Source organism: Corvus moneduloides, chromosome Z, assembly GCF_009650955.1.
Source record: "Corvus moneduloides isolate bCorMon1 chromosome Z, bCorMon1.pri, whole genome shotgun sequence".
Classification (NCBI taxonomy): domain Eukaryota; kingdom Metazoa; phylum Chordata; class Aves; order Passeriformes; family Corvidae; genus Corvus; species Corvus moneduloides.
Genome location: NC_045511.1, coordinates 32,785,670 through 32,799,757, shown reverse-complemented (window position 1 = coordinate 32,799,757; position 14,088 = coordinate 32,785,670). Strand labels below are relative to the sequence as shown.

The 14,088-nt window shown below is 37.1% G+C and overlaps 1 protein-coding gene across 5 annotated transcripts in view; it reads right to left on the bottom strand.

The window, feature by feature from the left end:
- Nucleotides 1-14,088, bottom strand: part of SLC44A1 (solute carrier family 44 member 1) — an 88,306-nt gene that overhangs the window by 69,690 nt on the left and 4,528 nt on the right. For all 5 annotated transcript variants that reach the window (XR_004237367.1, XM_032095361.1, XM_032095359.1 and 2 more), the window contains exons 2-3: nucleotides 3,000-3,089; nucleotides 794-936 (exon numbers count right to left, since the gene is read on the bottom strand). Coding sequence is in view for 4 of the 5 variants with exons in the window: in XM_032095361.1 (XP_031951252.1) it covers nucleotides 794-936; nucleotides 3,000-3,089 (233 nt within the window). In the remaining variant the exon portion in view is untranslated. The remainder of the gene's footprint in view (nucleotides 1-793; nucleotides 937-2,999; nucleotides 3,090-14,088) is intronic.

Genomic DNA, 14,088 nt, shown 5'->3' with positions numbered 1-14,088 from the left:
AGTTCCTTGAAGTAATCAACAGTGAAAGAAACATTTTTTTTGTCAGTTAATACCACACCGTACTAAGCTAAACAGTTTACTTCCTTAAGTCACCCAAGTTGTGCAGAAGCCCTCTGAGCACTTACTGACAGACACACCTCAAGAGACATTCAGGTTTTCAACCTGTCAGTGCAGAATTCTTGCCACTGCTCCAGTACTACTACAGCAATATAAAGTCTTTCTGTACAACCGATAGGAAGTACCTGAACTTTAAGTACAGGTTTTAAACAGGACACTGCTTAATCAAAGCTGCGTGTGCCTCTAAAGTTTTGTGCATTTTTTCCACAAGTCACTTACATATATTCTGCCTACAGTTTAAGTTTTAAAGTCTTATTCTAAGGCGCCAGGCACACTTAATCTCCCCCTACACCTAGTGGCAGAAACCGAGCATACAAGATCAAAAGCAAACCATTTTTACACAGATATCAAAGGCTTGCTCCCAAATCTAAGACCTAAAACTCTAACAAACAAGACTTTTCAGCAGCCTAATACAATATCCTACATGAAATGGATACTGAGAAAAAGTAATTCCTCAATGTCTTAGCTGTATTCATATTGCATATCTGCCAATACATAGTCTAATGTTGCCGGTTGTTACAAAAGACTGTTGACCTCTAAGTGAGAAAAGTGTCAAAGGTCAAGCAGGAATGAGTTAGCATACCCCTTTTCCCACTTTATTTAAAACCACTCTCAAAGGAAGAAAGGTTTTGCCTTTCCTGGTTTACAGAATGCAAAAATTGTATCGCATACTTACTTCTTGTGTGTGAGGTCCAGACCACTGTTGACTATTCCCTCCACCTTAACATTTTTCTGTCCACAAATATTTCCATAACTGTCATATCCTGAAAGCAGTCTTGCAGCTGCTCCTGTAGCTATTGAAAAGCCACAGATAAAACCCTGGAGGAATGAAAAAAACCCACAGTTTAGCAATACTCTGTTTGCCAGATGGGAAAAGTTGGTTTTATTAATTTATTTCTAAGCAGAGATTGTCTAAAAATTCTTTCAGACTGGAAAAGGAAAGACAAGGATCATCACAGAGAACTGTTGTGCAATAATAAAATTAAATGCAAGCTAAAAGAGGATTCAGACATCTAATACTGCATATCATACAACCATAGTTAAGACCCTTGTATGTGGTTTTTATGAGAGTCATATTTTCAGCAAGCAGGCATGAAGCAGAAGTCAGCAAGTGAGCAAGGGCAGGCAGTGAAGGAGAGCTACAAGCAGAGATGTCAAGGATTGCTATGCATCTTAGAGAATCTTCCACACAATCCAGATTTTCTTCCTTTCCGATTTTTTTCTTTCCTTTAAATTAAGTGCTTTCAATGATGAGATAGAATGAACAGGCCTATCTAACACAAGTTTCTTTTAAGGAAATCCTCTTAAAGCAAGTGACCAGGTCAAGGCCACTACGGTTTAAGATGCAGGTTTTAAATGCAGGAAAGAAACAGATGCAAAGCAAGATGGCTCAGATCACGTAATGCGGAAAATACCCTAAGTAAGCAAGTCTTGCTGTGAACTTTCAGAGATATTTCACAAGCAAAACCACGATCAAGGCAGTGATTGTGCAAACAAGAGACTGGCCCAAAAGCTTCATTATCAAACCACTGACAGGGAGAAATGAACAATCAGCTCACTCCACTACCACCAAGAAACTGTTTTCACATGTGAGGCAGGCTAAGATGTGAGATGTGGAAGCAGAACAAACAGCTGAAGCAAATGCATGGAGCAAAAGATGGCAGTGGAAGGATCAGATGAAATGATGGCAACAGGTAATGAAGTTGGCATGGAACAGTGAAAATGTGGGTGGTTCACCCTGCAAGTGAAGTCTCCTACAGCACCAATTATGTGACCAAGTTGGATGATTGCTCTGTATATTATATCGATTAGACAGCAAAATTTGGGACACTCATGCACAGAAAACTAATTTATAACTGGGCGAACAGGTAAGTGTAACTGAATAATCAGGGAACATCAGCAAAACCAGAAAAAAACCACACAAGAGAGATACTTGTTTCAGGAAGCACTGTGTTTTTTGCAATTTTAAGATATTCATATTACAGTGACACTGATTATAAATAATCATTGTAATTTTTGCATTTGAAGTCCAACCATTGAAAAACACCCTAGGGAAGGCAGAAGAAATTTTTCAGTGGAATTATTCCAAACACCAGAGACTGAGGTACAGCAGAAAAAAAAGCTGAGAGCACGTAAGTCCCAAACGCCTCTAAGGACAACTGCTTGCAACACAGCAGTAGAAAACAGCAGTGGACGTTTTCTGTTTAAGAAGAGTAGCAGACATAGGTCCATGAAACGAAACAAGATGGAAGGAGGTGTACTTCTAGTTTTCATTAATCTGTAACTCTTGGAGGTTTGATCTAGTAATAAAAAGTGTAGAGTGTTGTGAGGCTGACTTGAGAAAGGTGATGGTTTCATCACAGAGGACAGAACTGTTAAAACTTTGAAAGAAAGATCTTATCATTAGTAATATGGTTGTTAACAACAGCTGCTTCTACTAAGCATTCAATAAAAATAAATAAATTAACAAATAAACAAAAAGTCAACTCTTTGGTAGCCAGAAACATTGCTTCTCACAAGAAGTTTACTGGGATTCACAGTTTACCAGACTCCCAGCTATCATTTCTGGGACATGCAGAGCCCCATAAGGAACATGAGTCAAGTGGTAATTCACCATGCTGAAAATCACTTATCACTGAAACTGCAGTTTCAGGGGATGAGAAGCTGGAGCAAGAACTGGCATAAACAATGAATTACAGATCCCTACCAAAGACCTTTGATATGTACACACTACCCATTTCTTCTACAGCTGATGGTTCCCATGCAAATATATCCTGACCTTTTCCAGTGATTAAGTTACTGATGGGTTTTAAAATTCCTTTCTTATGAATGCAAAGTCTTCAACTATGTAACATTTACAAAATCCTCTGAGTTTTACTCACCATTCCTATGCAGAAAAGGATGAATAAGAGCAGCCATGGTACATCTGTGCAGCTGTGGTCTTCCAGAGGCTTCCACTCTCGCTTGGAACTCTTGTGTGAGAAGAGAGAGATAAGGTTAACAACACTTTGTCTGCTCATAATAGAAAAAGGCAGAAAATTATTCTACAGGGCATTTACATACAGCAGGAGCCATCTTTAAGTGCCAAGATAGTTGAAGAAGTTTGGTCAAAAGGCTTAGAGTAAGGTTCATGTAGGACTCCAAAAGAAGTGCCTCCACAGGAGCTAGATCACCAAACAGTTATTTATCCAGAAAACAGTTAATTTATCCAGAAATTTACAAATAGTTATCCACAAAACAGGTTATTTTCACTTGTCTTTTTATTAACAGAAAACAGAAATTAATGGCATGAAATTGACAATGTCTCCTATTGCAGTCTTCCACAGTTGCCTTTCAGTAATCTGATTTCCAGCAAAGATAAAGGATTAAACTTTTCAAAAGCCCCTAAGTATTCAAACACTATTGGCATGTTGAACAAGAACTATGCCTGTAGAAAGGAGGCAACAAATTGCCGATTAAGGAACAGTTTTCTACCTGCCATAAGGCAGCTGAGCTTAACATTTCAGTGAAGAAATACTTTATCGGTATTGCTATGGTGCCAGAATGGAAAGTTGTGCAATTAAAGGTTGAAACACTCAATGATGGAGGTAGTTGTAAGCAATTCAGATAGTTTGCTGCTCATGAGGTAAAAATTCTCATGTATACATTGGTAAGACAAAGTCTTATAAACAGTCATCTAGGCAGAAAGGTTTCAGGGAAAGAATAAGCACTCGCTGTAATACAAAATCAACCACCAAATCAGAATTTGTTATAACAAAAATACTGATTACAGCAACTTTTAAAAATACACAGTTACACAGACAAGTTTTTTCAACAGGCTCCCAAATACTGAATCTTCAGATATATTGACTGAGACCCAAAAACTGCAGACAACGTTTTAATCCTTGAGGAAGAAAAGGAGATTGATACAGGGAGACTACATACACAACAGCTCTCTCCAGAGACAGAGCAAAGGGGATAACCTATTCAAATTTTGAATTTATTTTTTTCTCTTAAGACTCTGAAGAATCTTCAAGATTTTGCTGACAAGGTAGTAAATGTCAGTACTGAATTAAAACAGAATGGCTGGGTGAAATGTCAACTGCTTTTATCTCCAGTATGTATTTTGCATATTTTTAATAAAAAAAAAGCAATAGCATGCAACTTAAATGATATTAGCAAGGTGCTTTTTTGGTATTCATGACTTTGGCTTTTGTTAATTCACAAGCACAAAGCAACCTTTCCAAATACTACCATTAGAAAGCTAAAAACTGGGTAAACAAATGAAATCCTGCATGCATCACACTTCAAAAAATTCAGTTTTCTAAGTAGTCTGACTTTGCATTAGGGGATTCCATGCAAATTTTGCAATCTTTTATTAAGGAAGTTCCACTTACAGATGTGATAAATACAGTTTTAATTCAGACTGCAAACTCACCATAGGTTCTGAACAGTCAAACTTCTTTAGATTTTACTCAATAATCAGTAGTGAGAGGTGCTAAAAGGTCACATTATGCACTCTACAACCCACATTCAACAAAACTGAATCTTCTGATCCTGGCAATTCACGCTTAAAACGAACACCCTCTTCGAACTTAACATTTACCACAAGATTGTGACATTTATGTCGTTATAATTAGTATAATCATAATTACATAAAATACATAAGACTTCGTGCTTCCTATTCCTAATTCACCCCAAGAACTCTAGATTCTTTAGAAATTTACTTTTATTTACAAACAGCAGAGATAAATTTCAGCTACAGCTGCTATCTTAAGAGTAAACTGCCCTTGGCAAAAGAGGGAGCAGCAAAATGCACTGCAGAGTGTGCTTTGTTTGTTTTGTTGGGGCTTTTTTAATCCTCTCTCTACCATCTGCATACAAAATCTTTTAATAGGATTTTTAAAAGCCTCTAGAATAGCTCTGGTAAGGATTTAGGTTGTCTGACTAGTCACAGTTACCATAAGTAATCCATTTTACTTACTAAGTGGACTACAGTTTTTATGTCAAAAAGAAACTTGAAATGCCATAACATAGGACATAGTTAGGAGGTTACACAGATAAATTAATTCTCTGTCTAAAATTCTTACTGCGCTAAAAAAAAAAAAATAACAGAACAAAATTTTTAAAAAAATAAGGAAGGTATTCTAAACAAAAAGTATCCTTGGAAGAAACTCAACAGGCACTAGATACTTACTAACTTACAATTTAACCACCTAGCAAGGTAGCAAGGTCTGAAACTGTGTATGTTTAAAACAACACCCCTCTTCTGTAGCCTGTCTCATCTTTCTTGTCCTCAGACCTTACAAAACCCAAGCTAGCTACCATTATCTGTCTACTATTTTCTTCCCAGTTGCCTCTTTGTACTCTGGATTCCCAATGAATCTTCTTCCATAGCTTCTCAGCCCTTTATCCTTGTCTTTGATGTTGGTGTCTGTGTCTCTCCAGTGACTGCTCTCTGTCTACTCTACACCCTTAGGCACTTACTCAGACTGTGATTTTCATGCTTTAGCAACATAAATTGTTAATCCATGGTCAACATAAGGTCTAACAAATGTTCGTTCTGCAATCTGTAAACTATACTTTGTCCTCACTGTGACTGAAACACCACAACATTATAGCAGACATGCTTTACCTGAAATCCTAAAACTGCACTTCTACTTATTTTAGCCCTTCTTCCAGATAGATTAGGAGTCTACAGTATTTGCTTATGCAAGAAAGCTAGAGACAAAAAAAATGTTTTTGAAATTATTTGATTCATTTCACATTTTCTCTTAAAATAGAGCTTTCGTAATTTACACTATGCTCTCTAAAGATATTCTTGCCATTAACAAAGCACAGAGCCTGTACTGTCATGAAAGCACAGAGAATTTTGAGCACTATCAGTCAGAAGTGGAAGGCTGGCAAAAGAGCCCTTCTCTCCAAGACAAACTTGCAGGTTGGGCATTTCCTCATAATAGCTTTTCTGTGTTGATTTCATGAGTTATTTACTCAAGAACCCAAATGAGTGTGTTCAGAAGTTTACACCTGTCCATTTTGCACAAGACTTAGCAAACTCAAAACCCAAATCAGAACCCTTGGGTTCAGCAGTTTTACCATCACGTTTTAGTACTACACACCTAGAAAACTGCATGTCTACAATTAAGCCTTCTCTTGCAGAAGAGGAAGTGTGAAGAACGTCAGGACATTAACTACTGGTTTTTCCTAGTTAAATTCAGAGTTACACTTTCTCATGACTAAAAATACTTGCACGCAAATACAAAATAAAAAAGAGGTTATTTTCTTGGTATTCATTGCATCCAGTCACTCCCAAGCAAAAACAGAAATCCCTCTTCCAGATTTCTTTCTTGCTGCCACTTCCAAAATATATCTTTGGAGCACCAAATAGTAGGTCTCCTCTGCATACTGCAATATACTTCTGTACAAGAATAGCCAAAACCAGTGGTTACCACTTTCACTGGCAACTGTAATACCAGTACTGGATGCTGCCATACAAGCACTCACGTGCCATAACCAGAGTGAAACACATATAAGACCATTAAAAAAATGTAAAAATACAGCATTTCAACAGGAGACTACAGATGCAGGGAGCTACGGAGAATTTATTTGAAACACAAGATGTCTCATGCAATGTAAAATTTGGGAGTGATGAGACTGAAGCAAGAAGCCTATTAAAGAACATCTGCAGCACTATATACAGATAATCAAGCTGTGGGTTAATAGCAAAGATGTGAATAAGATAAGGATAAAGATGGAATTTGCCATCAGCTGATGATGTTGCAACACCACGGTACAGGCAGCAGAAAGAAAAAATCTTGTGGTGGTCAGAGCACATGTTTCAAGAAGAAAATTAAAGTACTAGTGAGGCAGGTGGGCTGAATTAAGGACAACCCAATTAGTAACTGGCATGAGTTAAGACCACCAGATGAAAACAAGTTGCAGGTCAGAGCCTAGAGGTTAGACTCTAGGCTCCACTTCGGCTAGTGAGTGTAAGTTAGCAACTGGAGAGTATAGGACTATTCCAATTTGCATATGAACACAAAGGTTGTAAGAATAAAGCCACAACTTCATTCAGATAGTTAAGGACACTGATGTTAAGATAATGTGCTACAAAACCCTATCCTAGGAATCATATTAATCTAACTACACCTCCTTTAAATTCTCTGTTGTTTTATCACCTTGATGTAACATCTGGACTCAGAGTACATACAACTGTAGTTCAATACAGAAGAGTAAACAGACATAACTATAACTGCTCTTTGTTTATTTATATTAGAATTCAGAAATTATTGTGAAGCTAACTATCTTCATAGAAGACAAACAGCCACAGCATGCACATAGCATTAATAAATGGCCTTTAGAGGCAAAAAAGGGTTCTCATCCTGACCATTTTTTGTGGAAACTGCTGGAGTCCTGCGACATCCACCTTTCTTAGAAGGCAGACTGGTTCTGATAAAGTAACAGATTCAACTGATCATATAAACAGTATTTGGTTTATTCCAGTAGCACTGTGAGTACAGAATACATAAATTTTACACCTCTGATGCAAGTTTGACCCTTCAAAATTGGAGAGTCCATTTGCAATACTGTGCATACCACCAAATGATATGTAAGGGCTCCTTGGGAAATGGGCAAGCCAAGTTAAAAAGGTGATGACCAAGAAGTCATCCAGTTCAGAAGCTGTCCTGCAAGCCAAGTTTAACCCTGCATCTTGAAAGGCTATTGAAACATACCCACGTAGAAGAAAAAAAACAGAAAAAAGACAGCTCTTGAAACATTTATCAGTGTTTCCTAACAGCCATTTAAGGAGATGGTATTTTATTCATTTTACATCTTTACAAGCTAAAGAACAGTACTAATCACACGTTGACCTTTACTGTGAAGCATTCTGCCTACAAATAAGATGAGCCATAATTTACTAGTTTACCAAACTGTTTGCAATGCAATAGAGTAATTCTCCAGGTTTAACAGATATGGCATTTTTCTAAGACATGGCAGACTTTTCTACACTGTGCAGCTGTTTAAAAGAACTAGCACCAGCTGCATGCTGTCCTAATGAAACTTCTTCCACCTCTTAACAGACCTTGATCCTAGAGCCTAAAGAAAAAGAGTATATGAGTCCTGATCCCAAGCATACACACTCAATTCCCCACACAAGTACACTTTCGAGAACAAAAGTTAACAACTCAAGTAAACCAGTTCTCTATATAAAAAGTTCATGTGGTGAATCTACTGTTTAAAGTGTGCAGAACAAAGTCTTGAAGCATAAACCTATTTTCAGTTCACGTCTTTACCAATCATGTTACAGTTTTATAGAAAACCCTTGGCTTACTTCACCAAGAAGTCTAAGAACACTGACTCAGTTGACTTAGTTAAAATGTTCACCATTACCTACAGACTTCCTATGCATGACCTACAAGTATTCAGACAAAGCACTAAATAGCAGCTTACATCACTATCATGAGTTCAGACAATCTCTCAGGTTCACAATAAAACTTGTTTATTATACAGCGTATTATTGGTACACCTCCATTACTAGAGCAGGAACATGCACCAGCAAGTGCAAACTTTTACCCTACCAAATTTTACCAATTCCCTGGAAGAATGAACTACATTGTATCATAAAAATACCTCCATAAACACACTAAAAAAACTGTTAGTATAGACTTGGCCTGGATCTACCTCTGGGGAAGAGCAGTATTGCTCCAACCTCAAAGAACTTACTAATGGTTGCATTCTCATGGGAGACTTGAATTGCCCCAGACTTGCAAAACTGAAGCAATGTCTCCCACTTACAGGGACAAAAGCGCTTGTCACTGTAACACTACTGCAGCATGTCCCAGCCATCTCTAGAAAGAAGCCCAAACACCTTGGAGCAATTCGAAAAGGGACTGCATAATAGAACATGCAATTCACGGTGGAGTTCAACTGTGAGTCCATTTGTGTGTAATTTCTGCTTCAATTTCATTACAAAATGGTGTATTTTTCAGTTTACTGCAAAGCAGACACTAGTTACACTTCAGACTTAAGAGCCATATACCAGTATTTTACATACAGGCACCTACATCCTTATTTTCCTAATGACTTCACATTCGTCACTTGATCTCCAATGCCTTGTCCACTGAAAAAATGCACCTGCCTGTTAAAAGTATGAAACTCAGAAATAATGCTAGAAAAAGTTTTCTGATGGTGTAATACTGCTTTATCCACTGAAGGGTAATGAATTTATACTTTGCTTCTCTTCAGAGATTAAGAATACCACCAATTCAATGGGTCCACATCTTCTATTTCACTAATGTTCTCAGACTCCACCAATAGTATTTATAAGTTTTTAACATATGGTAAACAAAATCGAGATCACCATAAGGTATCACTTAGAGAATTACTAATGGATGTTTACCCTGAAAACTCATACGTGGGGACTTCGCTCTTGAATGTAGCATATGTTGTGTTGTAGATCATCTTCCATTCATCTTTACAGTCAATTCATATTAAACATTGCTTCAAAACTCCTTGATTACATGCCTCTGCCTCAATCAACAACTAAATATTTATCTTGAAACATAACACAGCTGATTAAATAAAGAGTTGACATGATCAGCACACCTGCTGCAGTTTTGAAGTTTAGAGATCAGGCCATCTGCAGACAAAAGCCTTGTTTTTAAGTCTCAAAATATTTAGTTATTGTTTCTTTTCTTCATTACACATTATTAAGCATTTATTTCAAATGAGCAATAAAGAAGGATACTTTAAAAATATCACAGTAGTATTTTTCAGGGGCTTAAAATATCCATTTCAATGCAATTTTGGAACTTCCATGGTTCTTACTCACTAATAAAAAAAACAGTCATGAAAACAAAACCAAACCAATAACAATGAAAACTCAAAGCAACAATAATAAAACAAACCACAAAAAAACAAACAAAACCCCACAACACCCCCAAAGCCCACAAAACTAAAAAATTAAAACATTTCTTCACTTCTGAAGACACTTTGCACATACCAAGTTACTGTATTACATTTGAATTTTCTACTTGTTCATCAACCTGTTTCACAGAATTTCAAATGTTATTACTTCTACAGACTGAAAATCCCAAATTACAAAATATTTTCTAACTTTAGACTACTAAAACATAAAATTAAAAACACACTTTACTTTCCAATGTTAGCTTTATCACAGGACATTAAGACACATGCAAAAAACCCACCAGGAATCCCAGGGCAGAACTCCCCAGTTACTGGTCTCCACATGAGATGTGAAGGACATTCCATAGAAAAGCTCCCCCTGTTCTCTCCACCGTCTTCTTGTAAATTTAAGACCAAAGACATCACAGCTCATTAGGAGCTCATGGCCTGCACAGCACTGCTGTGAGAACTAACCATGTTGCCACTTACAGGGCCATTCATAGCAGTTTGATACATGTTCCTTCAAAATCCATCCTATATTCAAATATGTTTGCCAACTGAAAATCATAGCTGCTTAAATACAAACTCCCAGCTTAGAGGTTCAAATTTCTCGCATAGCAAGAAAGAAAAACACTCATAATTACAGTAAGAGGGCAGTGCTCGAGGACACAGAGTGTATTAGATTAACAGGAGCTAACACTGGGAGGAGAATGGAAAGGGAAATAATGTGTCAAGCCCCTACCTTATTACATAAGCGTATTTCCTTTTAACTAGGCAATAATTTTTCAGTTTTTCATAGCAAACTATGGGAAGTCTGACAAAGCATTCCCAGGTCATGGTTATCATGACCTTGAACAAATGGGTTTCCTCTTTTGTTTCTGTAGATCTGTATACAATACGCAGAGGTCTCTTCCTCTGTCAAATAATATATCTGAAGAGCTGCAAGAGTAGTTTCAATTTAAAACCAAATGAAAACAAAACAGGCCAGTGCTCATTTCTAGTGTTATTAACTACATTAATAAAGAGCAGGAACATTATATATTATCAGATACAAGTCACCATGTTCTGCTCACCATGCTCGCCACCACAGTCCAGCAACACCACTAGTAAAAACAGCGGCTGCTAGAAACTAGCATGTAGAAATGCAGTATGGAACCAGCTTTCCAGTATACAGCAATCATCTCTTATTCTTATAGTGCATTGCATACTGGGTTGAAATCATATTAAAGCAGAGAAAACTAAATTTTTGGACTGTAAAGCTGAACTTCAAAATGAAGTTGACACTTCTCTCTTCTTAAATATACATACAGATGCTCTTGAGGCTGTTGTCATACAATTATACACTTTTATTCCACATTAGAAAAATGCTTACCAAGAAGATTTAAATGGGAAAAAAAAAAAAAAAAAAAAGAGAAGAGGGGCCTAGCAAAAGCAGGCCAATCAATGCAATGACATTTACTTACTGTCTAAGTCTAGGAAACTTCAAAGTGGTTGAAAGGCCACTATTAGATACTAGATATTAAAAATATCTAAGAAACCCGATTAGATATTCACCAACACAAACTTTCTCTAAAATTTATAGCAAAGCTCTCAGTACAGTTTCATAAAACAAAGGTAAAAATTAGCAATCAGTTTAGTCAACAGGTAGAAGTAACCTGACAACACTGCATAAACATTTTTTAGAAGGTAAGCATAAGATCTACACAATTTTCCAAAAGCTGCTTCAAAGGCGGAAAGATGCAAATACAAAATATCAAAGACACATTTTCTGTTAAATTGGTTTGCAAGTTCTACTTTTCACAAAAGAAATCACTAAGTTCATAGGAACAAAAATTACAGTCGGCCAAAATACGGAAAAAGCATGCACAGCTAGCGCCAAAGCCTGCCTTCAGAGTAAGCAGCATAAAGACAGCTGACAACTTCACTACTTAACAAACACTGTCATTTCTTCATAATGACAAATAAAAGCCATCAGTTGGGTGATACTGAACATACCCTCACAATTACTAACCTAAAAGTCTGATGGCTGACAGCAGTCTCAATGTCAATTAGATTACAGTAACATAAGCTTTGGATTTAGCATTCACTATTAACAATGCAAGATAATCAGTCTTCTCCAAAACTGTTCTCACTCCATCCAAAAAAAAAAAATTTTGTAAGGATCCTATGTCCCAGGCTTGTTCCCAGTACAAACTATCACTTCCTGAAGCTCTTAAAACGCCCGATCTTTGAATTACCTGACAAAGCAAAGGAAAGAACTCGCTACTTACAACTTTCAAGAAGCGATACAACAGAAAGGTAGTCTGAACCTCAGATTAGCTAGCCCTCAGTAGGAAAAGCTCAGTGAATTTTATAGAGTACTCACAAGTATCTATGTAGTTGAAATATTTCTATGTTAAGATCAAAAGAAATTATTTGCACAGGTTGTGCTGCTTGTGACAGCATTTATAAAAGGACATCTCATGCTTCACAGGAAACTTACGGAGCTCACAGACCAGAAATACAGAAGCAACTCCATGAGATGCCTTATCATCAGCATGTTCTTGGATCCTGCCTGTACACTTCATCCCTCATACTATATCTGCTTACCAGAGGCTAGAGTAGAAGCCTCATCTACTGTCAATATACTGAAGGGGAAATCAAGCTTCCTATCTCCTGGAAGGAGAATTCACAACTCATTCTGTTTCCCTTCATCAACACCATTATTTGTCTGGTCTTCTTCCATGATGGTACGCCCACAATGAAACAGGCATGTTTTGATGTCCCTTAAATTCATTTGACTGTGAGAACTTCTGACAGCTGAAGATATATGGCTGATGTACAATTAGAATCTGTATTGCCCATAACAGTTAGAAGAGACATTCTGTCAGAACTACTCATTTTTTCAAAAAGTTAGGAACTCCAGATTTATTCAATGTTGTTTTGCTAGCAGATGTTCAAGGGAAAGATATGGGATAATCTGTCTTCATCTCTTCTTATAATGGGAAGTTCTTACAGTCTTTCAAAAACCAAGGCCACCACTAAACCCACCAAGAATAACATGTGCTTTGTTTTTCTCAGTCATGCCTCCAGTTTACAGCAATATTTCAAGCTTCTATCACACATATCGTAGATTAAGTCACTAATGTAAAAAGCTGTAAGTTTATTTTAAACACACACAGTATTTCCCAATTGCAATACAAACACTGAGACTTCAATAAATTGCCTTGTTTCCTATCACGTGTTGCCAAACCAAACACCTTTTAACTACAATCAGCTACTTCCATTGCAGAACAGCAGGAAGGGAGAACAGATGTATTACAACCGTTGAATGAGAAAGCAGTTTAAAGTCTGTCTCTCCCCACACCTCATTCCCTTTTACTATGTATGAATTTCTGCCCCCTCAGATATAACAATCCAAACTCTACAAAACTGTGCTATAAACTAGATCAGTGGAGCAATTTGAGTTATACTGTAAAAGAAGTTTTCTTGCTTAGAAACAAACAAAAAACCTGTATGGATTAGTTCAAACAGATTTACGGCACAGGCTAACAGTTGTGGCAACACAGGAGTGATGAACTCCAACAGTTACTTCCTGAAAATCCAGTTTTAAAATGGATTGATACTGTGACATAGAAGAAAATAGCACTGGTAAAGGAGAAGAATGAAAAGCAAGGGAAGAGAATACTGGCACTCAGTTCCATTCTTCTTTCTCAGCAGAACTAAAGACTTGAAAAAAATCCAATTATTCTAACAACTCACAACTTCTGCACCACTTGCTCAAAAGATCCCTAGATTTAGGTAGAGAAGATCATTTCCAAAACAGCACAAACACACAAAAAATTCCACAAACCCGAACTAGAGCTACCTCTATCAAAAGTAAGAAGAAACTTAAGGTTTGTTGCACAGCAGATCCATGGCAAAAGAGATGCATCCAGACAGAAGCACCCATCCTGAGAAAACAGCCATCTCATGATAAAGATATGGCCAAGAGAGGACAGTGGGCTGAAACAACATGAAGGTACTGACAACTAACAGCAATACCAGATAGGAGACAGAAATCCCACTTCAGTGTTTGACCCTTCTTTTACAGGCTTTCATCTCATA